At 45.4% G+C, this 26,136-nt stretch overlaps 2 protein-coding genes, 1 long non-coding RNA gene and 1 pseudogene across 3 annotated transcripts in view; 2 read left to right on the top strand and 2 right to left on the bottom strand.

Moving 5' to 3' along the window:
• Nucleotides 1-18,900, bottom strand: part of LOC144697360 (uncharacterized) — a 309,889-nt gene extending 290,989 nt beyond the window's left edge. Inside the window, exon 1 of the long non-coding RNA XR_013580337.1 lies at nt 18,882-18,900. This is a non-coding gene — a long non-coding RNA (uncharacterized LOC144697360). The remainder of the gene's footprint in view (nt 1-18,881) is intronic.
• Nucleotides 1-26,136, bottom strand: part of LOC144697286 (uncharacterized) — a 229,749-nt gene that overhangs the window by 88,014 nt on the left and 115,599 nt on the right. The window lies entirely within an intron of this gene.
• Nucleotides 657-2,243, top strand: LOC144697871 (uncharacterized; annotated as a pseudogene).
• LOC144697439 (uncharacterized) lies at nt 10,829-23,176 on the top strand. Its single transcript, XM_078569416.1, has 2 exons — nt 10,829-11,541; nt 20,313-23,176. The coding sequence occupies exons 1-2, from the start codon at nt 10,985-10,987 to the stop codon at nt 21,079-21,081; spliced, it is 1,326 nt and encodes a 441-aa protein (XP_078425542.1). The 5' UTR covers nt 10,829-10,984; the 3' UTR covers nt 21,082-23,176.

Genomic DNA, 26,136 nt, shown 5'->3' with positions numbered 1-26,136 from the left:
TAAGGCACCAGCTGCACTTGAAACCATCTCACACTTTTCGCGTCCGACACTGTCTTTGTGTCAATGCAGGAAGTACTTCCACCAGGGTGGAAGTTGTGGCACAAATAAATGCAGCCTTTCCCGGGAACAGGCCCATGTTGGTGGTCTTCATGTTTCAGCGGCGAGCAGAGCACATGTGTGGTCATTGTGGTAATGCAACACAGAGTGGGTGGGTCTTCAGGGTCCTGTGACCAGGAGAGAAAATTTTTGACTCGTTGATTTTACTCTCACTCTGCACACAGGACAGAAAACTGAATTCAGCCAGTCTGGGGTGGGGGTGCGGGGAGCTTGGGGGGAAGCTCAGAGTGGAGACTTCAGATGGTGCAATAAGTTTGGATGAGGGAGTGTGTGTGGGACAGGGATTTATAGCTCTGAGTAAATGAGAGGAAAAATGTTCCACAGAAACTAGAATTGTTTGTTCTGAATTAATTTTGTGAATTCCTTTTCCAGGGTATTAGAAGAGGAGGATTTACAGACAGGAATCTCAAACTAAACTTCACATCAAGGTCTGACAGAGCCATTTGATTCATCACAACCTAAACAGGCAGCTCACCACCACCTTTTCAAGGGTAACTAAGGATGGGCAATAAATGCTGGCCCAGCCAGTGAAACCCACATCCCGTGACCATGGAAGGAGAAATATTTCCCTCTTCTGTATGTGAAAGAAGATTTCAAAATTCAGTGTGACTGGAAAAGCACCAAGATACACACATATACCCAAGTGAGAGTGTTCCAGTGTAATGACTGTGGAAAGAGCTTTAACCAGTTATTCTGCCTGAAAAAACATCACAGTAGGGTGAAATCATACACGTGTTCTGTGTGTGGCTGAGGCTTCAACTGATTGTCCAACCTGGAGAGACACAAGGAAACCAGGTTCATGGAGAAACCATGGAAATGTGAGGATTGTGGTAAAGGATTCAATTATCCATACCTGCTGGAAAACCATCGACGCAGTCACACTGGGGAGAGGCCATTCACCTGTTCAGTGTGTGGGAAGGGATTTACTCTGTCATCCCACCTGCTTTTACACCAGCGAGTTCACACTGAGGAGAGACCTTTCAGCTGCACTTACTGTGGAAAGAAGTTTTCGTCTTCATCCAACCTCAGTGCACATCAGCAAGTTCACACTGGGGAGAGACCATTCACCTGCTCCTTGTGTGGGAAGGATTGCGCTGGGCGATCCGGTCTTTCATTACACCAGCGAATTCATACAAGGGAGAAGCCGTTCACCTGTTCCGTGTGTGGGAAGGGATTTACTCTGTCATCCAAACTGCTCTCACACCAGAGAATTCACACTGAGGAGAGGCCGTTCAGCTGCACTTTCTGTGGAAAGAGATTCAGGTCTTCATCCAACCTCAATGCACACAAGCGAGTTCACACTGGGGAGAGGCCGTTCACCTGCTCTGTGTGTGGGAAGGAATTTACTAAATCATCCAGCTTTCTGTCACATCAGCGAATTCACACCGAAGAGAAGCCATTCAGCTGCACTCACTGTGGAAAGAGTTTCAGGCAGTTATCAGCCCTCACTGCACATCAATGCGTTCACCTGCTCCGTATGTGGGAAAGGATTCATTCAATGCGGCAGCCTGAATTTACACCAACTCACTCACACTGGGAGAGACCGTTCACCTGCTCTGTGTGTGGGAAGGGATTCAAGCAGTCATCCCACCTGCTGACACACCAGTGCGTTCACACTGATGAGAGACCTTTTAAATGCCCAGACTGTGGGAAGTGCTATAAAAGTTCGGGGGAACTGATGTCCCATCAATGTGTTCACACTGATGAGAGACCGTTTAGGTGCTCTCACTGTGGGACTGGGTTCAAGCGATCATCTGAACTCATTGTGCACCAGCGACTTCACAGTGGGGAGAGGCCGTTCACCTGCTCCGAGTGTGGGAAGGGATTCACTCAGTCATCCCACCTGCTGACACATCAGCGAGTTCAAAACTGTCAAGAGACCTTTTAAATGCCCAGACTGTGGGAAGTGCTATAAAGGTTTCAGGGAACTGATGCACCATCAACGTGTTCACACTGACGAGATACTGTTCAGGCGCTCTCACTGTGCGATTGGGTTCAAGCAATCACTTCAACTTATTGTATAGCAGTGAATTCACACTGGGGAGAGACCATTCACCTGCTTTGTGTGTGGGAAGAGATTCACTCAGTCATCCCACCTGCTGACACACCAGTGAGTTCACAAGTAACTACTGTGATTTTGTTTTGCTGTTAACCACATCCAGGACTGAAATATGTTCATTGGGATCTGTTTTTATCTTCTTCAAAGGAAGATGGTTGTGGCTTTTGGAGGTCAATCATCTCAGTCCTAGGACATCGCTGTAGGAGTTCCTCAGTGTAGTGTCCTAGGCCCAACCATCTTTAGCTGCTTCATGAATGACCTTCCCTCCATAAGGTCAGAAGTGGGGATGTTCACTGATGATTGCACATGTTCAGCACCACTCATGACTCCTCAGATATTGAAGCAGTCGTGTCCAAATGCAGCAAGACCTGGACAACATTCAGACTTGGGCTGACACATGGCAAGTTACTTTAGCTCCAACAAGAGAATCTAACCATCTCCCATTAATGTTCAATGGCATTACCATCACTGAATCCTCCACTATCAACATCCTAGGGATTGCCATTGACCAGAAACTGAACTGGAAAACCCCTAGATACAGTTCGGTAAAAAGAACAGGTCGAGATTGGGAATTCTGCAGCGCGTTTCTTAGCTCCTGACTCCCCAAAGCCTCCCCAATACCTAGAAGGCACAAGTCAGGAGTGTGATGGAATACTCTCCACTTGCCTGGATGAGTGTCGCTCCCGCACGGAGCAGCCCGCTTGACTAGTGTCCAATCCACCACGTTCAACATTCACTCACTCCACAACCGATCCACAGTGATATCTATAAGATGCGCTGCAGCAACTCACCAAGGCTCCTTCAATAGCTCCTTCCAAACTTGCAAATCTACCACCTGGAAGGACAAGGGCAGCAGACACAAGAGAACACCACAACCTGCAAGTTCCCCTCCAAGCCAGTCACCATCTACACTACATGGACTACAGTGGTTCAAGGAGGTGGCTCACCACCACCTCAAGGGCAGTTTTGGATGAGCAATAAATGCTGACCTAGTCAGTGATGTCCATACCTAATGAATGATGGAAAGAATATTGTTTTGTTGTCCTTCTTCTCCTCCTCCTCCTTCACCTCTTCCTCCTCCTCCTTCTGTAGACCTCTATGACTTGACTAAATCACTTTCAAACACAATATAAAATACCATTATGGCCACTCTTCCCTAGATGGCAATATTTCGAGTCATAGAGGTCTACAGCACTGAAGAAGGCCCTTTGGCCCATCGAGTCTGCGCCAGTCAAACAAGTACCAAACTATTCTAATTGCTGCACTAGGCCCAGCCCTGTATGCCATGGCATCGCAAGTGCACATCCAAATACTTCTTAAATGTTATGAGGGTTTCTGCCTCTATCACCCTTTCAGGCAGTGAATTCCAGATTCCCACCACCCTCTGGGTGAAAAAATTCTTCCTCACATCCCCTCTAAACCTCCTGCCCCTTACCTTAAATCTATGCCCCCTGGTTATTGATCCCTCCACCAAGGGGAAAAGTTCCTTCCTGTCTTCCCTATTATGCCCCTCCTAATTTAATACACCTCAATCATGTCCCCCCTCAATCTCCTATGCTCCATGGAAAATAACCCCATCTATCCAATCTCTCCTCATAACTAAAACTCTCCAGCCCAGGCAACATCCTGGTAAATCACCTCTGCTCTCTCTCTCTAGTGCAATCACATCCTTGCTATAATGCGGATTCCAGAACTCCATGCAATACTCTAGCTGTGGCCGAACCAGCATTTTATATAGTTCCAGCATAAGCTCCCTGCTCTTATATTCTATGCCTTGGCTAATAAAAGCCAGTATCCCATATGCCTTCTTAACCACCTTATCTACCTGTCCCGCTACCTTAAGGGACCGGTGGACATGCACACCAAGGCCCCTCTGATCCTCGATCCTTCCCAGGGTCCTATCATTCATTGTGTATTCCCATGCCTTTTTTGTCCTGCCCAAGTGCATCACCTCACACTTATGCAGATTAAATTCCATTTGCCATTGATCAGCCCATCTGACCAGCCTGTCTATATCCTCCTGTAATCTAAGGTTATCCTCCTCACTATTTACCACCCCACCAATTTTTGTGTCACCTGCGAACTTATTGATCAACCCTCCTAAATTCAAGTCTAAATTGTTCATATACACCACAAACTGCAAGGGACCCAACACTTATCCCTGTGGAACCTTACTGGACACAGGCACCCAGTCACAAAAACACTACTCGACTATCACCCTCTGCTTCCTGCCACTCAGCCAATTCTGGATCCAATTTGCCAAACTGCCTTGGATCCCATGGGCCCTTACCTTCATTGTCAGTCTCCCATGCGGGACCTTATCAAATGCCTTGCTGAAGTCCAAGTAAACTATGTCAAATTCATTGCCCTCATCTACACTCCTGGTCACCTCTTCGAAAAATTAAATCAAATTCGTCAGACATGACCTCCCATTAACAAAACCATGCTGACTGTCCTTGATTAATCCCTGCCTCTCCAAGTGTTGATTAACTCTGACCCTCAGAATTGCTTCCAATAGTTTCCCCACCACTGAGCTTAGACTGACTGGCCTGTAGTTCCCTGGTTTATCCCTTCCTCCCCTCTTGAATAACGGTACCACCTTGGCTGTCCACCAGTCCTCTGGCACCTATCCTGTGGCCAGAAAGGTATTGAAAATTATTGCTAGCGCCCCTGCCATCTCCTCCCTTGCCTCACTCAACAACCTGGGATACATTTCATCCGGGCCCAGAGATTTATCTACTTTTAAGCCTGCCAGAACACTTAGAACCTCCTCCATTTCTATGCTCATTTCTTCAATTATATCACAGTCCTTCTGCCTGATTTTCATACCCACGTCATCCCTCTCACTGTGAACACCGACACAAAGTATTCATTTAGAACTCTACCTACATCTTCCGGCTCCACACACAAACTGCCACTATGGTCCTTAGTGGGCCGTACTCTTTCCATAGTTATCCTCTTACTCTTCATGTGCTTGTAAAATAACTGAATTTTCCTTTATTTTACCTGCTGATGTTTTCTCATGCCCCCTTTTTGCTCCCTAATTTGCTTTTTAAGTTCCTCCCTACACACTCTATGCTCCTGTAGGGCTTCCGCTGTTTTGAGCCCTCAGTATCTGCCATAAGCCTCCCTCTTTCACTTTATCCAATCCCTCAACATCCAGGGTTCCCATAACTTGTTGGTACCACCCTTTGTCTTTCTGGAATATGTTGGCCCTGTACTCTCCCTATTGCCTTCTTGAATGAGTCCCACTGCTCTGACGCAGATTTACCTAAAAGTAGCTGCTCCCAGTCCACTCTGGCCAAATCATATCTGACCTTATTAAAATCGGCCTTCCCCCAATTTAGAACTCTGATTTCTGGCCCATCCTTGCCCTTTTCCATAACAACCTTTAACCTAACGGAGTTATGATCACTATCTGCAAAATGCTCCCCCACTAATACCTCTACCATTTGCCCGGCTTCATTCCCTAATATTAAGTCCAGGACTGCCTCCTCTCTTGTAGGACCTTCTATGTATTGGCTTAATAAGCTCCGGGATGCATTTTAAGAATTCCGCTCGCTCTAAACCTATCACAACTATAACTAACCCAGTTAATGTTGGGCAAGTTGAAATTGCCCACTTTTACTACCCTATTATTTTTACACTTCTCTGGAATTTGCCTCCACATCTGCTCTTCTATTTCTCTCTGACTGTTTGGGAGCCTATCGTACACTCCCAGCAATGTGATTGCTCCTTTTTTGTTTTTCTGTTCTACCCATGTGGCATCACTTGAGGAACCTTCTAAGATGTCATCTCTCCTTATTCCTGTAATTGATTTCTTGATCAATATTGGAATACACCCTCCTCTCTTACCTCTTTCCCTGTCTTGCCTGAAGACCCTATATCCTGGAATATTGAGCTGCCGATCCTGCCCCTCTATCAATCATGTCTCTGTGACAGCAATGACATCATACTTCCATGTGTTAATTTGTGCCCTCAACTCATGTGCCTTATTCATCAGACTCCTTGCATTAAAATAAAAACCATCCAACCTTGCCAAACTCCCTTGTGCCTTAACTGGCCTATAATTTCTATGCCTTCCAGACTCACTTGCTCTCTCTTCTAATTTTGGTTTTGCATCTCCCCCTGCTGAACCTCCTCTAAGGATCGCATCTCCCTGCTAAGTTCGTTTAAACCCTCCCCAACAGCACGAGCAAACCTCCCCACAAGGATGTTGGTCCCATTCTGGCTCAGGTGCAACACGTCTGCCTTGTACAGGTCCCACCGGAAATGGTTCCAGTGTCCCAGAAATCTAAAGCCCTCCCTCCTGCACCATCTCTCCAGCCACACATTCATCTGGACTATTTCTATACTCACTAGCGCATGGCACTGGAAGTAATACAGAGATTACTACCTTTGAGGTCCGGTTTTTTAATCTGCTTCCTAGCTCCCTAAATTCTGCTTGCAGGATCCCTCTTTCTCCCTATGTCATTGATACCAATATGTACCACGATCTCTGTCTGTTTGCCCTCTCCCTTTCGAATACCCTGCAGCCGTTCAGTGACATCCTTGACTCTGGCACCAAGGAGGCAACATACCATCCTGGAGTCACGTCTACGGCCACAGAAACGCCTGTCTGTTCCCCTTATTATTGAGTCTCCTACCACTATTGCTCTTCCCCTCTTTTTCCTCCCCCTCCTGCAGTTGAGCCACTCAAAGTGTCATGAGCGTGGCTGCATTCCCCAGAGGAATACCGGAGTGAGTGGGTCACAAATAAAACAACAACAACTTTCTAAATCTTTTCACTGCAATATTCCTTCCTTTTGTTTAAGAGCTGAATGTGGTGAATCTGAAAATGAGCACCATGGGATTTGTGTTACCGACTGACTCATTTTCCATTGTTGTCCATCAGGTTTGCAATTCAGTTTGTGTTGGAGATTGAAGCGAATCTGATTTCAAAATGAGGTCACAAAGCAGGTCAATATTAAATCCAGAAACAAAACCTGAGAAAAAATGGATCACAATGTCTGGAAGGATGTGCAGCAAGAAGTGGAAGTTGTGAGTGATGTTATCGATGATTGAGCAGGAAGCAGTGGACATTTGTTGGTTGATTTCCTTTCAGCTGTTGCATTCAGAGCAAACTGAGTCACCAGTGGAAACCACTGCTTGCCTTGCTCTGATAAGAGATTTGGATGTACAATTACTGCATGTCCGGCCAGCTCAACCAGTAAAACAAAACTTTGCTGCTTTAATGCATGAAGCCCAGCTCTCCATTTCTGTGGCAGTAACATTACTCTGAAACTGAGCTTTTCTCCTGCATGCTTTTGTTAATATCAATATTTCTGCTTTATGAGTGAAAACTCTCCTCTGCTTCACTGGAAGCACAAGATACATGTTTGTAGCTGAGGCCGAATGTATAATGAATGATGAAACTTTAAAACAAGAAGTTCCAGTCAAGTCCCTATATCAACAAAACTGCTCCGAGTCACAGAATTAGAATAGCCACTTCCTGGGGGACCAACAGCAGCTGGTGAACATTAAACCTGATCCAGAGAGAAATGATCTGATACATCAGATTGGGGACAGGATTCGGGAGCTCCCCTTGAACATTATTCACATCAAAATGAGCGAGGAGGAAGGATTGGATACAATGGGTTTGTATTCTTTGGAACAGGGAAGGCTCAGGGGAAATTTAATTGTGGTGCTTTAAAATTGTGAGGGACCTAGATACAGTGGATAGGGAGAACTTGTTTCAGTGAGCAATGAGATCAATAACCAGGGGCTTAGATTTAGGAAGAAAGAAATCCTCACATTTATGTAGCACCTTCCACCACCCCTGGAATCCCGAAATACTTTACAGCCAGTGAAGTACATGTTGCAAAGTAGGAAACGCAGCAAACTCACGAGCAGCAACATAATAATGACCAAATCATCTGTTCTTGTGCTGTTGGTTGAATAAATATTGGCTTGGGTGCAGAACCCTGTTCATTGTCAAAATAGTGATCTTTTACATCCATTTTAAATAGCAGAGGGGGCCTCAGCTTAACATCTTATCCAAATGGCAGCACCTCCAATGGTGCAGCACTCTCTCAGTATTCTGCCAGTCCAGATTGCTGTGCTCACATCCTGAATCGGATTTTGAACTCATAAAGTTCTGACTTAGAGGTGAGAGTGTCTGACCCACGGTTGACTAAACAATCCAAATTATCCTAATTGGTGGATGGATTAGAGCAGTGTTGTGGAGTAATTTATTTCTCACGGGGGGGACGGGGGTGGGGACCTGGGAATCACTGCTTGAGCTGGTGGTGGAGGCAAAATCCCCCTTTGAATTAAAGAAAGGAGCACTTGGGAAAAACATCTGAGGCGCCACAACCTTCAGAAGAGCTAAAACATGGGATTAGACCAGATTGTTCTGTTTCTGCTGGCATGGACACTATGGATGGAATGGTCTCCTTCTGGCCCGTAAATACTTCTTTCTTTAAATCATAGAATCACAGAAGAAGGCCATTCGGCTCATCGTGTCTCTGCTGGCTCTCCTAAGGAGTAATTCACGTCCTGCCACTCCCCCACCCTCTCCCCACATCCCTGCCTTTCAGGTGTTTAGAAAATTCAGAAATTGTAGAAATGTTTATGGCACAGAAGGAGGCCACCCGGCCCACCGTGTCTGTGCCAGATGGAAAATGAGTCACCCAGCCCAATTTCATTTTCCAGCACTTGGTCTATAGCCCTGGAGGGTAAGGGATTTCAGGTGCATATCCAGACCCCCTGGTTTCTGCCTCTCCTCCCCTTTCAGACAGGGAGTTCCAGACCCCTTGCAGCCTCTGGCTGATTCCACCCACCCACCCCCACCCCCCCCCCCCCCCGGCAAATCTCTAACCCTTCTAACAATCACTTTAAATCTATGCCCCCCTCCACCACTCCCCCCGCCCTTTAGCTACTGACCCCTCTCCTAAGGAAATAGTTTACATTTCAGGTCTATGATCTTTTATCTGAAATGTTATCAGAAGTGACCTGAAACATTAACTCCATTTCTCAAACTACAGATGCTGCAAGATATGCTCAGCATTTTGTGTTTTAACCTCCAGTTAAAGAAGTTGCTCCCGAATTGCACATTAGATTTATTGCTGACTAACTTATAATTATTATCATATTTCCATCATTTTGGGCTTTTAATTCAGATTCCAAGAATCTACATCATTTTGCTTTTCTTTATATGGGAAGTGCTGAGAATGTGGAGCTCATTACCAGAAGTGTTTGAGATTTCCATGTGAGCTGGAAACTAATGGGTCAATTCCCATCAAGAAAAGATCGTTCACCAGCTGAAATTGGAAAGGGATTCATTCGGTGAATCCATTTACTGACACAGAGTGCAGTCAACACAGCAGGGAGACCATTCAGGTTCCACACATGTGTGAAGGAATTTACTGTTTCCCCATATGTTAACATTCCAGCCTTAGAAGTTTAAAGAATTTAATTCACAATCGATGGCGTCTTATTGGCAAGGGGCAGTTGAACTGTTCTGTATATGGTAGAAACAAATATTTGTTCGCTCCACCTGCTGAGACTCCAGTGAGTTCACATCTGATTGTAGGGGTTTGTTCTGCTGTTCACAGAATTGTTTTGGTGATGGAGGAGGCAATTTGGCCCATCGTGTCTGCACCAGTTCTCCCAATGAGTAAATGACCAAGTGCCACTCCCCCTCCTTCTCTGTGTAACCCTGCACATTCTTTCTTTTCAGGTAACAGTCTAATTCCCTTTTGAGTGCCTAGAATGAACCTGCATCCACCACATTCTCAGGCAGTGCATTCCAGGCCCTAACTATTCGCTGCATGAGAAAGGTTTTTCCTCATATCACTTTTGCTTAATTTATCAATTACTTTAAAACTGTGCCCTCTCGCTCTCGACCCTTTCAATCACACTCAGCACAGAACTATGGTGGAGAGCCCGTGCACTTTGGTTGCCGTATTTGTTACTTTATATCTCGTCCTTATAGCTCCAATCGAAATCGGACCACAAAACATAATTTTCGATCCACAAATGGCGGGGCTCTAACCCAGCACTCCCCGCGTTGCAGAATGTGCCCTATTAGCAGATCAGGAGCTCTCTGCGCAGGGGCAATGCTCAGATGTGACTGGAGCATGCGCCTTGCGGGCTGTGTCTGGGGCAGGTGCATTGCTGGAGCTGGACTGAGTGGTTGAGAAATCACCGCGAGCAGTTGGGTAATCGAGCCGCTGGGTAAACGGGGAGCAGTAAAGCCAGTGGTGTGATCTGAAAGACTTCATAAGCACCCCGTGGAAGCTTCAAACCCTGAATGAGCAGTTACCAGGCCCGCGCTTGTAGCTGTGCGGCTGAGATCAGGCCCAGGTAACGGCCGCCATTTTTATAGGAGCAATGAGAATCAGGGCGCATGCGCGACTCTAATAATGCGGGACACTGCGCAGCAGGGCGCATGCGCGGAGATTCTGGATCAGGAAGAGGAATGTTTTGAATTTCAATTCTGGACTGACAGTGATAACTTCTGTAAACTCCTTTTACAGGGGGTTAGGAGTTCCAGACGGGAAAGTCAAAACAAACATCATGTCAAGATCTGACAGTCACTCAGTTCATCAGGACCTGAATATTATCTGCCTTTGAATGTGGAAGGTGAAATGTTTGCTCTGTGGGAGATTTCAAACATCAGTGTGACTGGAAAAGCACCGAGACACACACACCTGACGGAGAGTGTTCCGGTATACTGGCTGTGGAAAGAGCTTCAACCAGTTTCACAGCCTGAAAAACATACTGAACCATTCACTTTGGGGAGACACTGTACAAAGGTTCTGGTGGATGAGGCTTCCACTGATCATCCAACCTGGAGAGATACATGGACACTGCACCATGGAGAAACCATTGAAATGTGGGGACTGTGGGAAAGGATTCACATTCCCATCCCAGCTGGAAACTCATCAACGCACCCACACTGGGGTGAGGCCGTTCACCTGCTCTTTGTGTTGGAAGGGATTCACTCGCTCATCCAACCTAGCATTACACCAGCGGGTTCACACTGGGGAAAGGCCTTTTACCTGCTCTATGTGTGGGAAGGGATTCATTAATTCATCCAACCTCATGTCACACCAGCGAGTTCACACTGAGGAGGAACCATTCAGCTGTACTGACTGTGAAAAGAGCTTCGGGCATTCTAGCAGCTTCATTGTACACCAGCGAGTTCACACCGGGGAGAGGCCATTCACCTGCTGCACGTGTGGGAAAGGATTCACTCAATCATCCAATCTGGCATTACACCAGCGAGTTCACACTGGGGAGAGACCGTTCACCTGCTCCATTTGTGGGAAGGGATTCACTGATTCATGCCAATTGCTGAGACATGAACGAGTTCACACTGGGGAGAGACCATTTACCTGCTCCAAGTGTGGGAAGAGATTTCCTGATTCATCCCAATTGTTGAGACACCAGTGAATTCAAAAATCACTGCAGGAGTTGGGTTCTGCTGTTATGGACGCTGTTAATTACAACCAGGCCTGAATCATGATCATACTGATGGGTCAGGCTTGTTTCTTCTGATTGTTTCTCCAGCCTAGTTACAGGGATTATTAATATTCTGGATCTATAGCCGATTGTGTTTTCAGAGCTGCAGTGTCCCTTTAAGAACCACTGTCTGTGATCCTTCCCCATAATTCAGGAACTCTCTTCAGAAATTAGTTTACAACAAGTCATGAACTTTTACTTCAATCCTAAATTAATCTTTGGAATGAACTCTACAATTCAGTGTCTGAAAGGTCCACTGATAACATTTCTGATTAGAAAGTGCTGATTAATCCTTGTTGACAATTCTTACTGACTTGCACATTACAAACAGTGACACCTCCATTATCCACCAAAAAGGGGAATGGGATTTGGTGGAGAATCGAGAGTCCCCAAATGTTACCTCTCCCATCTGGTACAAGTCAAAGTAACAAGCCAAGTAATGGACTGTAAGAAATTGCCATCTAATAACCTTAGAAAATTTTCAGAAATTTATGGAATATTATAAAAATAGCTCACTCTCTTTCTCTCTCTCATGAAGAAAGCTTCCATAGCAGCTTGCTGGCTAACAACACAGGGCAGGCCTGTTATTTCTGCTGAGGTCATGTCTCTAGCACGGGCCCTGAAACAAGACATTTCTCACCCTGATATGATTGGATCTCGTGACCTATACGTAAACCAACTGCCTGTGTAAAGGTTAAAACAGGTTCTCGAGACCAAAAAAAGATTTCTAAGTGATCCATACTGGCTTCACCCCGACACCCACACTCTGGCCATTCAGAGGAGACTGCCACCATCAGCTACGGAGACTGACATTCGCTCTGCATCATCCGTCCGTTTATCCTCCGGCACCACTAAACCGTTCTCACCTGTCACAGCTCGTATGCTTTTCCTGACTATTTAACTCCTGCATCATATTACAACTCTTGCTTCTCAATAAACTACTTTAAAATCACTTCTGAGCTGACTTTTAGGGTTATCTGTGACTCCCGGACCTAAATCTTACAACTGGTGTTAGGAGTGGTCGAGACCATAGGCTTGAGAACCAACAGTCTTGGTTAAATGTGAATGGAGAATATGAATTTTGACTCCAAAGAGTTAAAAAACAGATTGAAAATGCTTCTGTAGGTATGTAAATAGGAAGTGATGAGTGAAAGTAAACATGCCCCCATTAGAGGCAGATGCAGGGGAAATTATAATGGGGACTAAGGAAATGGCAGAGACATGAAACAAATACTTTGTATCTCTCTTCATGGTAGAAGACAGAAAAAATTCTGGTGATGGGGAACTGAGGGTTCAGTGTAGGGGTCAGCAACCTGGATAGAAGGAAGAGCCATTTTTTAAAAAATGGTCAAAAATACAATATCCGAAGAGCCATAATGCTGTTATTCAAATGTCGGATATAATGGAAAACCAGACAGAGAAACGTTTCAACAACATTTTATGGATTGTTACTGAAAAATTGTTAATTGAATGATACTTTCTAACAAGTACAATGTTACTAAAAGTTTTTAAAAATGGATCAGACCATTTAATTACCATCAAAATGGATTTGATCGATGAAGAGTGGTTGCTGCATGAGTCCTTAGTGAGCTGCACTAGCTTTGGAGACACAGGTTACAGACCCCCTTGTCTACTGAGAAGGAGGAACTTAAAGAAATAGCACTGGAGAAATTAATGGGAATAAGCTGTGACAAGTCCCCTGGACCAGGTGACCTGCATCCTCAGGATTTAAGAGAGGGAGCTGCAGAAATAGTGGATGCATTGTTTTTGATCTTCCAGGATTTCTCAAATTCTAGAACAGTTCCCAAGGATTGGAAGGTAGCAAATATAACCTCACTATTCTAGAAAGCAGGAAGAGAGAAAACAGGGAACTTTAGGCTAGTTAGCCTAACATCAGTTGTAGGCAAAACACTTGAATGTATTATTAGGGACATGGTAACAGGAACCTTATCAAATCAGAATAGGCCCAAATTTCATAGAGTTTAGAAAAATGAGAGGTGATCTTGTTGGGACATGTGATTCTTAAGGGGTCTGACAGTTAGATGCTGTGAAAATGTTTCCCTGCCTGGGGCAATGCAGAACAGTCTCAGAATAAGAGGTCAAACATTTAGGACTGAGATGAAAAGGAATTTCTTCACTTGAAGGCTGTGAATCTTTGGAATTCTTTATCCCAGGGAGTTTTGGATGTTCAGTCGCTGAGTGTAATTAAGACGAAGATCAATAGTTTTTTGGGTACAAAGAGAATTGAAGGGATATGGGGTGAGGGTAGGAAGGTGGAGTTGAAATAGGTGATCAGCCACGATCTTTTTGAATGACGGAGCCGAATTGAAGGGCCAAATGGCCTATTCCTGCTCCTATTTCTTATGTTCATTTGTCAGTCTGGTTCCCCTCAAGCTGCTGAGTGAGTGAATTAAATCTTTCTTCACAAATCACCCGGATACCAGACTACAAGTCAGGCCATGAACATTGTTTATTGTTTCCAAATCACAGTCCCTTTCTAGATGTGTCTAAATGTAATCAGAGTTATCCAGCAGTTCTGCACTAATGGGGAGAGCTATTTCACAAAACAAGGAACAAAGACTCCACAGGATATTCAGTGATTCACTGTAAATCAGCATGAATGGATGCTGAGTATTAATTACAGCAGGGAGCAGGTCCTGAGGTTATCAATTGGTGAGTTTACTTTCAGAGTAATTCCTTCAATATCTGACAAGTTAATAGTTTTGAACAGCCCGTCTCTCAAATAGCTCGAGCCCACTTGTGATTCCAAACATTCAGAACTTACCGAGCCTCATCTTCGAGTTACAGAACAGACTTTATCCCGTCAGTATAGAGCTGCAGGACTGCACTGTGATCTGTTTATTGTTCACCTTAAGTTCAATACAGTTTCTGAGTGATTTACATTTAAGACAAGGTTTGCAGGTGTAAATGTCTTTTCACACGTGTATGAGAGAGACTGTGGGGCACACACAAAGTCCAATCGGGCAATTTAAATATGAAATGAACTCCAGCTGTCAGAATGAACTTGGTTCAGCCCTGGATGTGATTAACAGCAAAATCCCACCCCTGTGATCACCGGTGAACTTGCAGGTGTCTCAGCAGGTTGGATGACTGGGTGAATCCCTTCCCACACATGGAACAAGTGAAGGGCTTCTCCCCACTGTGGACGTGCTGGTGCCTCAGCAGGGTGGATGAGCGAGTGAATCCCTTCCCACACTCAGTGCAGCTGAATGGTCTTTCCCCAGAGTGATTACGCTGGTGTGTGAACAGATCTTTTCTGCTTTTGAAGCTTTTCTCACAGTTAGAACATTGAAAAGGTCTCTTATCTGTGTGAACAAGTTGGTGTGAAGCGAGATGTGATAAACAAGTGAATCCCCTCCCACACTCTGTGCAGGTGAACGGCCTCTCCCCAGTGTGAACTCGCTGGTGTACAGTGAGGTCGCCTGATCGCTTGAACCCAGTCGCACAGCGAGGACACGTGAGTGGTCTCTCGTCAGAGTGAACATGTTGATGGCGCTGCAGTTCCTCAGAACTTTTATAACACTTCCCACAGTCTGGGCACAAGAAAGGTCTCTCCTCACTGTGAACGCTTTGGTGTTTCTGCAGATTGGATGATCGATAAAATCCCTTCCCACACTCAGAGCAGGTGAACAGCCTCTCCCCAGTGTGAATGCGCTCATGTGCCACAAGGTGGAATGATGTCCTGAACCCCTTCCCGCAGTGAGAGCAGCTGAACGGTGTGGAACCGGCGTGAAGGTACTGGTGCTCCCTCAGTGTGCATGGACTTTTAAAGCTCTTCTCACATTCAGAGCATTTAAACTCTCTCTTGTCAGTGTGAACTCGCTGGTGTCTCTGCAGGGCAGATAAATTAGTGCTTCCCTTCCCACACACGGGGCAGGTGAACGGCCTCTCCCCTGTGTGAATGTGCCAGTGTGTCAGCAGGGCTGATGACTGAGTAAATCCCTTTCCACATTCGGAGCAGGTGAACTGCCTCTCCCTGATGTGAATGCGCTGGTGAATCAACAGGCCAGCTGACTGGGTGAATCCCTTCCCACACACGGGGCAGGTGAAAGGTCTCTCTCCACTGTGAGTGCGTCAATGACTTTCCAGCTCAACTGGATAATTGAATACCTTCCCGCAGTCCCCACATTTATACGGTTTCTCCCCGGTGTGAATGCGCTTGTGTCTTGTCAAGCCAGATGATCGGCTGAAGCCTTGTCCACACACGGGACACATATACGGTTTCTCCCCACTGTGAACGGTGCTTCTTTCTTCCATGTTCAAAGGCTGATGATGTTCAGATCCTGATGTATCGAGTGACTCTGTCACATCTTGATGCGATGCTTGGTTTGATATTGTCTGCAATTCCTCCTCTTCTAATACCTGGAAAATGAATTGAAAACAGAAAAGGGGGAACATGAGAGAGAGAAGCCACAAAAACACAAAGGCAGGTTGTGAAATTGAGCTGAATGAATCTGGTAATTTGTGGGGCTGACACCAGGAAGAAGTGACCATGAAAATTGCTGGATTGTCATAAAAACTCAACTGGTTCACTAATGTCCTTCACGGAATGGAACCCACTGGACAGCTTTGGTCTCCTTATTTAAGAAAGGATCTAATTGCATTAGAAACAGTTCAGAGAAGGTTTACTAAACTCATACTGGGAATGGGAAGGTTATCTCATGAGGAAAGATTGGACAGGTGAGGCTGGAGAACTAGGGGTCGCTGTTTAAAATTAAGGGGTCACCCACTTAAGACAGAGATGAGGAGAAATTTTTCTCTCAGAGGATATTCAGTCTTTGGAACTCTCTTCCTCAAAAGGAAGTGGAAACAGTGCCTTTGGATGTCTTTAAGGCAGAGGTAGGTAGATCTGATTGAATGGCAGAACAGACTTGAAGGGCTGAGTGGCCTACTCCTACTCCTAATTCGTATGTTCGTACATATGCTCATATCCAGTCTGAGCCTACATAAGACTCCAGCCTTTATGAGAGGAGAGGGAGAGGGACTTTATACATCAGCAACTCAACCAGGATTTTGACAGAATATCTCAAACCCACAATCTGCACCATCTGGAAGAACAAGAGCAGCTGGTGCATGGGAAAACCACACATTATCCTAACTTGGACAAATATCACTGTTGCTTCAATGTCACTGAGTTAAAATCCTAAAGCTGTTGGCATTGTGGGAGCCCCTTCACCACATGGCTGCAGCGGTTCAAGAAGGTGGCCAGCATCACCATCTCAAAGGGCAGCTGGCGATTGTAATATATCCCTGTCAGTACAGGATAGTAATTGAAGGCAGATACCTGGGCCTTGCCAGCGGTGGCCACTTCAGAAGAATTTTTCTTTTGCAAATCTCTATAAAACCTGCAATAAAACAAAAGCAAAACCCTGATGCTGGAAATCCAAAAGATAAAGAGAAAATGCTGGAAATCCTTAGCAAGTCAGGTGAGTTCCTGCAGCATCTGTGGAGAAGGAAACGGAGTTAATATTTCAGCTGAAGCTTAGTGTGAAAAGTTTTTCTGCAGAAGCTGAGGATTTCTAGCAGTTTCCAAAAGGTTTTGATAGAGACAATACAGAGAGAATGGGGGCAGAATAAAACTGAGACCATCAATGTAAGATAGTCACCAAGAAACCCAACAGGGAATTCAGAAGAAACTTCTTTACCCAAAGAGTGGTGTGAATGTGGAATTCACTACCACAGGGAGTGGTTAAAGTGAATAGTCATGATGAATTTAAAGGGAATCTGGACAAGCATATGACAGAGAAGGGAATAGATGGTTACGATGGTAGATTTAGAGGAAGTTCGAGTGGAGTATAAACACTGGCAGGGAGTGTTGGGGCTGAATGGCCTGTTTCTGTGTCGCATATGCTAGGCCATCCCGTGTTTTTCTTTCCCAAGGGTGGGGGGGAGGGGGGAAGGTGCCACACTAACCATTTAAATCATTGCTGTCTATAAAAAATAAACTATATTTAAATATTTAAACATTCCAGCTTCTAAAATTTCCCTTTAAAGTGCAGGAAGACTGTGGTGTTTCAGTTCTTGAATGGTTCCCAAGAAAATTCCTCCAGGGAATCCCCTCTCTCTTTCTCCCCCCACCCCTCCCCCCCACCAGGTAGCAGCGGGGGATCGGTCTGATCCCCCGGGGCTGCTGAACTGAACCCAGAGGGAGAGAGAAAATTCCCCCTGAGCTGCGATCCCGGGACCCGCAGGATCTTATTGGGGGTTTGCGGCCTCCACCGGGTATTTCGGAATCCTCCCCAACGCGGGCCTGATAGCTTCTTCAACACAATAACAGAAACAGAAATACCTGGAAAAATTCAGCAGGTCTGGCAGCATCGGCGGAGAAGAGTACAGTTGACGTTTCGAGTCCTCATGACCCTTCAACAGAAGTAAGTAAAATTAGGAAAGGGGTGAAATATAAGCTGATTTAAGGGGGGGGGGGGGGTTTGTTGGGACAAGCAGCCAGTGATAGATGGAGATAACCAAAAGATGTCACAGACAAAAGAACAAAAAGGTGTTGAAGGTGGTGATATTATCTAAAGGAATGTGCTAATTAAGAGTATAAGACAGGACAGATAAGGTACAGATAGTTCTAGTCGGGGTGGGGGAATACTAAAAGGTAGAAATAAACAATGGTGGAAATACATTTAAAAATAATGAAAATAGGTGGGAAAAGAAAAAATCTATATAAATTATTGGAAAAAACAAAAAGGAGGGGGAAGAAACGGGAAGGGGGTGGGGATGGAGGAGAGAGTTCAAGATCTAAAATTGTTGAACTCAATATTCAGTCCGGAAGGCTGTAAAGTGCCTAGTCGGAAGATGAGGTGCTGTTCCTCCAGTTTGCGTTGGGCTTCACTGGAACAATGCAGCAAGCCAAGGACAGACATGTGGGCAAGAGACCAGGGTGGAGTGTTGAAATGGCAAGCGACAGGGAGGTCTGGGTCATGCTTGCGGACAGACCGAAGGTGTTCTGCAAAGCGGTCACCCAGTCTGCGTTTGGTCTCTCCAATGTAGAGGAAACCGCATTGGGAGAAATGAATGCAGTAGACTAAATTGAGGGAAGTGCAAGTGAAATGCTGCTTCACTTGAAAGGAGTGTTTGGGCCCTTGGACAGTGAGGAGAGAGGAAGTGAAGGGGCAAGGGTCATGAGGACTCGAAACGTCAACTGTACTCTTCTCCGCCGATGCTGCCAGACCTGCTGAGTTTTTCCAGGTATTTCTGTTTCTGTTTTTGTTTTGGATTTCCAGCATCCGCAGTTTTTTGTTTTTATCCCGATAGCTTCTTATTGGGTGTATGAATCCTCCTGAAGGAGTTTGTGAAACCTCCCGGTCCGGCTGCCGGCTCCATTCCTCTCCCGCCCGGGGACATTTCTCACCACCTGCGGGTGCCACGACACCGCCTCCATTCGGCTCCAGCACCCGCACTGCGCATGCTCTAGTCACAGACCTATAAACCGCCTGCGCTGGTGTGTCCTGCAATAATGATAGGGCTCCGCCTCTCATTCACTCCGATTGGCTGGAGCACCGGCCGCTCCAGCCCGGTCCTCCCGTCCCGCCCCCTCTCGTCCCATTTATCCGGCTCTGCCGTCAATCAGCCGAGCATTGTGAGGTGTCAGGTGAGAGGTCACGGGAGCGGGTTAATAAACCCCGGGCGCGGGGGTGGGGGCGGGGTTTACAAATCCCGAGTGCGGCCCCAGAACCGAATATTAAACAATGAACATTCTCCACTCTCACTATCCGCCGCTTCCGGCTTCTCTCCGGGAACAACCTCAAACAAAGAGACCAGGGGAAGACAGTGGCCTAGTGGGAATGTCACTGGATCAGTAATTCAGACACCCAGGGTCATGTTCTAGGGACATGGATTTAAATCCATTAAATTAATACAATCTGGAATATAAAGATAGTCTTAGTGATGGTGACTGAGGCCCCTCTGAGAAAATCTCCACACAGTCAGTTCTGGACACAAGGTAAATGTCTGTTATTCTGCCTGGTCGTCAGGGTGATTCAGGTTAATGTTGTCATGAATGAAGTGAATTATCAAACATGTTGCTATCTCTCATTGTACAAATTTGTTAAAAGATTACAGAAAGAATTATCCAACACTTCATTCAGAATTCAACCCAGGGAGGAGGGAGAGTGTGTGGGACGGGGATTTACAGCTTTGGGGAACCAGGAGAGGAAAAAATGTTCCATGGAAACTAAAATTGTCTGTTCTGAATTTCTACCCTAAACTTACAGTGATGACTTTTTTGGAACTCTATTTACAGGATGTTAGAAGGAGGATTTGCAGACCAGAAACTCAAACCAAACATCACGTCAAGATCTGACAGTGTCACTCTATTCACCAGGATCTGAATATCATCGGCCTCTGAATTTGGAAAGAGAAATGTTTCTCGATTCTGTCTGTGGGAAAAGATTTCAAACATCAGTGTAACTGAAAAAGCACCGAGACACAGACACACCCAATTGAGTGTTCCAGTGAACTAACTGAAAGAGCTTTAACTGATTCGACAGCCTGAAAAAACATCACACCATTCACAGCGGGGAGAAAGTGTACACGTGTTCTGTGTGTGCACAAGGCTTCAACTGATTATCCAACTTGGTGAGACACAGGGCTCCGGCTTTATGGAGAAACCGTGGAAATGTGAGGATTGTGGGAAAGGATTCAATTATCCATCCCATCTTGAAATCCATCGACGCAGTCACATTGGGGCCGGCACCATGGAGAAACCATGGAAATGTGAGGACTGTGGTAAAGGATTTTATTACCCATCCCTGCTGAAAAACCATCAACGCATTCACACTGGGGAGAAGCCGTACACCTGCTCTGTGTGCGGGAAGGGATTTACTCAATTAGCCGGCCTCACATTACACCAACGAGTTCACACAAGGGAGAGGCCATTCACCTGCTCCGTGTGTGGGAAGGGATTCACAAATTCATCCCATCTGCTGACACATCAGCTTATTCACACTGAGGAGAAGCCATTCAGCTGTACTTACTGTGGAAAGAGGTTCAGATCTTCAGCCAACGTTACTGCACACCAGCGAGTTCACACTGGGGAGAAGCCGTACACCTGCACTGTGTGTGGGGAGGAATTTGCTCGGTTATCCAGCCTCCAGTATCACCAGGGAGTTCACACTCGGGAGAGGCCATTCAGCTGCACTTCCTGTGGAAAGAATTTCAGGTCTTCTTCCAACCTCATTGAACACCAGCGAGGTCACACCGGGGAGAGGCCGTTCATCTGCTCTGTGTGTGGGAAGGGATTCACCAAGTCCTCCAACTTGGTGATACACCAGCGAATTCACACTGGGGAGAGACCGTTCACTTGCTCCGTGTGTGGGAAGGGATTTGCTGAGGCAGCTAAAGAGCGGAGACACCAGCGAGTTCATAAATGACTGCCGGGGTTGGATTCTGCTCTTATTGCTGCTGTTAATCACATCCAGCATTGATAGTCTGACAATATTAGGTTTGTTTCTGCTGATATTAACAATCCCTATATCTGACTGGAGTTTAATATTTTGAAGTTGTCGTTGATTTTCGGGGCTGCAATGTCCTTTTTTAAGGGGCCATCTGAGATTTTTCCTCTTAATCCAAGAACTCTCGACAGGAACTCACTTGCAATAACATTTTGAACTTTTACTTCAATCCTAAATTGATCTTTGGTGAAAACTCTACAACCCAGTGTCTGAAAGGCTCCACTGATTAACATCTCCAATTAGAAAGTGCTGAATAATCCTTGCTGATGATTATCAATAACTTACACATTCTTCACAGTGGCACCTCCATTATGAGAGTAAATTATCAAAGAACAAATCTGGCATCTGTGTACATTCTAGTGAAAGTGTACATGAAACTAGTAAATCTCTTGGAGATGCTTGTATTCTTGCCTCTGAGCTCTTTCAGAAAACTGCCTCTGGCCATTATCTGGGGCATCACAACTTGCAGAGGGAGATAAGCAAAGATCTTGAGAGAGACACCACTGCACCCCAACACCCCTGATCTTTGGTAAGTTTACCTAAAAGTCTAGAGGGACTTGTATCAATATGAGATCCCGGTGTGAGTGTGCAGATGTGATTTGTTATGTGTTGGAGTAACTAACACGGGGAAATGCAAGTTGAGCCTGCACTGAAGAACAGGTCCCAGACATGCTCAATACTCGACAACAGAATCTCATTGAAGTGGTTAATGTGGTCAGGAGAATGAGATAACATTTAAATCATCAAGCTATTGGCACAAACTCCATAGGGAAACTGACTTTAAAACAATCCAGATAGAATTAATCACACTGGTATCTATCAGAGGGAGTAAAATTAAAGTGAAGGGGCATATAGAATCTGGATTTAGAAAATATTCACAAGGTGGATGCAGGTGAACAAAGAGCTGGAGAATCGTTAAACTCAGTGCATGAACTTTTGTTTGAACCATATGTATTTACGACATGCCAATAATTTAGAATTGTGTGAGATGATCTGCAGATGGGGAGGATGAATCGAAGTCAATAATTATCACATTTTACTCAGAAAGTTTTTACATTTATTCTTGGTAGCAGCTCAAGGGTTTTGTGTTGCTGATTCTGCTAATTCTAGTGGCTTTAGTATGTTATCAACGGTTTGTAATCAAAAAATTAGGAAAACAAACTCGTAGCTTAGAAATAGCTGGGCTGGACAGAAATCAGTTGTGAAAACTCAGATAGAGTGGGGGTTCTCATGAACCATGTTATTTTTTATTATTCGTTCACGGGATGTGGGCATCTCTGGCTCAGCCAGCATTTATTGCCCATCCCTAATTGCCCTTGAGAAGGTGGCAGTAAGCTGCTTACTTGAACCGCTGCAGTCCATGTGTAAACCAACTGTCTGATTAAAGGTTAAACAGGATGTCCTAGGACGTGATGAGCCATGAAATGACTTCATGGATTGCTGATGGAAACAGGAGTGATTAACTTGAATATCTGTCCCTTGCTAATGGACAATTGAATAAGTGATTGACAAAAGACCCCCAGGAATAAGGTACAAGAACTAGCTTCTGAGAAGGAAATCACTTCAGACAAGAAACAGCTTCTCAAAGTGATCCATGCTGGATTTGGCCAAACACTTTGGGTCAAAGAGACTGAGAAAAGATGTGACTGCCACCTCCAGCCACAGAGATCAGCATCCCCCTGATCCGGGACCAGTAAACCATTCCGAGGAGACTGCCATCTCCAGCCACGGAGATCAGCGTCCCCCGATCCAGGACCAGTAAACCATTCCGAGGAGACTGCCATCTCCAGCCACGGATATCAGCATCCTCCTGATCCAGGACCCGTAAACCATTCCGAGGAGACTGTCACCTCCAGATACGGAGATCAGCATCCCCCCTGCTTTTTCCCCATCCACTTGTCCAACCCGGGATCAGTAAACCATTCTCACCTGTTATGGGTTGTATGTCTTTTCTGTCTTTTTAACTGTTGTATCGTGTCTAAACTGTTGCTTCTTAATAAAATGCTTTAAAATCGCCTATGCCTTCGACCCCCTTTTTGGATAAACTGTGACTCCTGGACTAAAATATTACGCTTGTCCATGAGAGTAACTGAAGGTGCGAGAACTGAAATAGAGAGTAATGATGAAGTGTTAGTTGTGGCTCAGTGGTTGCAATCTTATCTCTGAGTCAGGAGGGTGTGGGTTCAAATCCACATCCAGAAACATGAGCATAAAATCAAGGTTGATATTCTGATGCAGTACTGATGGAGCACTGCACTGTCAAAGGTCCCATCTTCCAGATGAGACATTCAACTACGGTCCCATCTGCCCTCTCAGTTGGTGTAAAAGTTCCTATAATGTTATTCCAAAGAGCAGGGGAGTTCTCCCTGGTGTACTGCTTCATATTTATCCCTCAATAAACATCACTGAACAGATTACCTGGTCAAAGTCACATTTCTATTAATGGGATCCTGCTGTGCACAATTTGGCAACTGCATTTCCTCCATTACAGCAGTGACTACACTTCAAAAGAACTTAATTGGCTGTAAAGCATTTTGGGACATCCTGAAGTTGTGAAAGGTGCTATATAAATACAAGTCTCCATTAACAAAGGAGAAAAGGCCCAAAAATGGAACAGTCGGTAACAGGACATCAATCAGTGTCCTCTTATCTTAGAGAAATCAAGGACTCAAACACTGTGTGTTTGACACAAAGCTGATTTATTTAACCTATATCCAGAATATTAAACTCCAGCCTAGTTACAGAGATTATTAACATCAACTGAAACAAACTCCAGCTGTCAGAATGGACATTAACATCATAACAGCAGAATCCAACTCCTGCAGTCACTTATGAACTTGCTGGTGTCTCAGCAGGTACGATGAACAAGTGAATCCCTTCCCACAGACAGAGCAGGTGAACGGTCTCTCCCCAGTGTGAGTGTGTCGGTGTCTCTGCAAGTGAAATAACTGAGTGAATCCCTTTGCACACACGGAACAGGTGATTGGCCTCTCCCTAGTGTGAACTCGCTGGTGATTCAGCAGGGTAGATGACTGAGTGAATCCCTTCCCACAGATGGAGCAGGTGAATGGCCTCTCTCCAGTGTGAGTGCGCTGGTGAATCTGCAGATCTAATTTGCCTTTAAAGCTCTTCTCACAGTCGGAACATTTAAAAGGTCTCGTGTCAGAGTGAATTCGCTGGTGTCTCAGCAGGTGGGCTGAAATGGTGAATCCTTTCCCACACTCAGAGCAGGTGAATGGTCTCTCCCCAGTGTGAGTTCTCTGGTGTTTCAGCAGGCTGGATGACTGAGTGAATCCCTTCCCACACATGGAGCAGGTGAACGGCCTCTCCTCAGTGTGAATTTGTTGGTGCATCAGCAAAATCTTTTTGCTTTTAAAGCTCTTCTCACAGTCAGCACATTTGAAAGGTCTCATGTCAGAATGAATAAGATGGTGTGACGTGAGGTCGGTTACTTGACTGAATCCCTTCCCACACTCGGAGCAGGTGAATGGTTTATCCCCAGTGTGAATTCTCTGGTGTTTTTGTAAGCTGGATGACTGAGTGAATCCCTTCACACATACGGAGCAGGTGAACGGTCTCTCCCCGGTGTGACTGCGTCGATGAATTTCCAGCACGGACGGGGATTTGAAGCCCTTCTCACAGTCGCCACATTTCCACGGTTTCACAATGGTGCCAGTGTCCTCATGTCTCTCCAGGTTGAATGATCAATGGAAGCCTCGTCCACACACAGAACGCGTGCACGTTTTCTCCCCGCTGTGAATGGTGTGATTTTTTTTTTCCAGGCTGTGTAGCTGGTTAAAGCTCTTACCACGGTCCGTGCACTTGGACACTCTCACTCGGATGTTTGTATGTGTCTCGGTACTTTTCCAGTCACACTGATGTTTAAAATCTTTTCCGACAGACAGAACAGACAAACATTTCTCCTTCCACATTCAATGGCCAATGACATTCAGGTCCTGATGAATCGAGCGACTGTCAGATCTTGACATGATGTTTGATTTGAGATTTCTCCCTGCAACTCCTCCCATTCTAATATCCTGTAAAAGGAGTTTACAAAAGTCATCACTGTCAGTGCAGGTTAGAAATTCAGAACAGATTATTCTAGTTTCTATGGAACATTTTTTCCTCTTCCTTGTTTCCTCCAAGCATGTTGCCCAATCAAACTAAAAGAAACCAAAATCAGCAACAAAGTCCCAACAAAAGCAAAGGGAACTTTCCCGGCTAAACCAGAATGTTGTTTCCAGTGACTGAGACACTCTGTACCCTGAGGTGCCCACCAGTTGTGGAATGTACCAAGAGTACCAGTGGACACTGTTCCCTCTCCAAGGCCACCTGGGCACAGACAAGACCACGGAAAAGCGGTTGGTGGCCAGGGTAATTCCCCCCACCACCCTCCCCATGGGACTCACCCATCCTGGATCTACAAATGACTGTTTTAACCTGGCCCAGGAGCAGGTCCAGGGGGTCACGCTCAGTACAAGTATGAGATATTGGATATTAGAGACTGTAAGATCATACTTTGTGAAACTGGCCAAAAAACTCTGTTAAGATGGCTGCAATTTAACATGTGACTACGGTCATTAAACTGTGGACAGTGTTCGATTCCGTGGCCAATATTTAGTTAAACATGGACCTGAATAAGGGAACTTCACAGGCACCTGTGAAGTTTAAACATCTCACTGTGTAAGGATGAACAGGCATGTGGGGAATATGAAGTCTCTATACTGTCGGTCTCAGAGTGCCATATCGAACAAAGGAGGATATTTGAGCTCAAGGATGGGTAGAGATAAGAGTGAATGACCATTATCAACTTCTTTTGTTTCATGGTGGTCTGGACCCTAGAAATGTTAACCCTGTGACTGGAATTAACTGTCAGTGACTGCAGTATAATACAACCTCAACAAAACAAATCTGTGTCTGAAAGACATCTGAAGCACCAGGAAGCATCTGAAACAATTGAACCATCATAGCTGA

Source organism: Cetorhinus maximus, chromosome 23, assembly GCF_964194155.1.
Source record: "Cetorhinus maximus chromosome 23, sCetMax3.hap1.1, whole genome shotgun sequence".
Taxonomy (NCBI): domain Eukaryota; kingdom Metazoa; phylum Chordata; class Chondrichthyes; order Lamniformes; family Cetorhinidae; genus Cetorhinus; species Cetorhinus maximus.
This window is presented reverse-complemented; position numbering and strand designations above follow the sequence as displayed.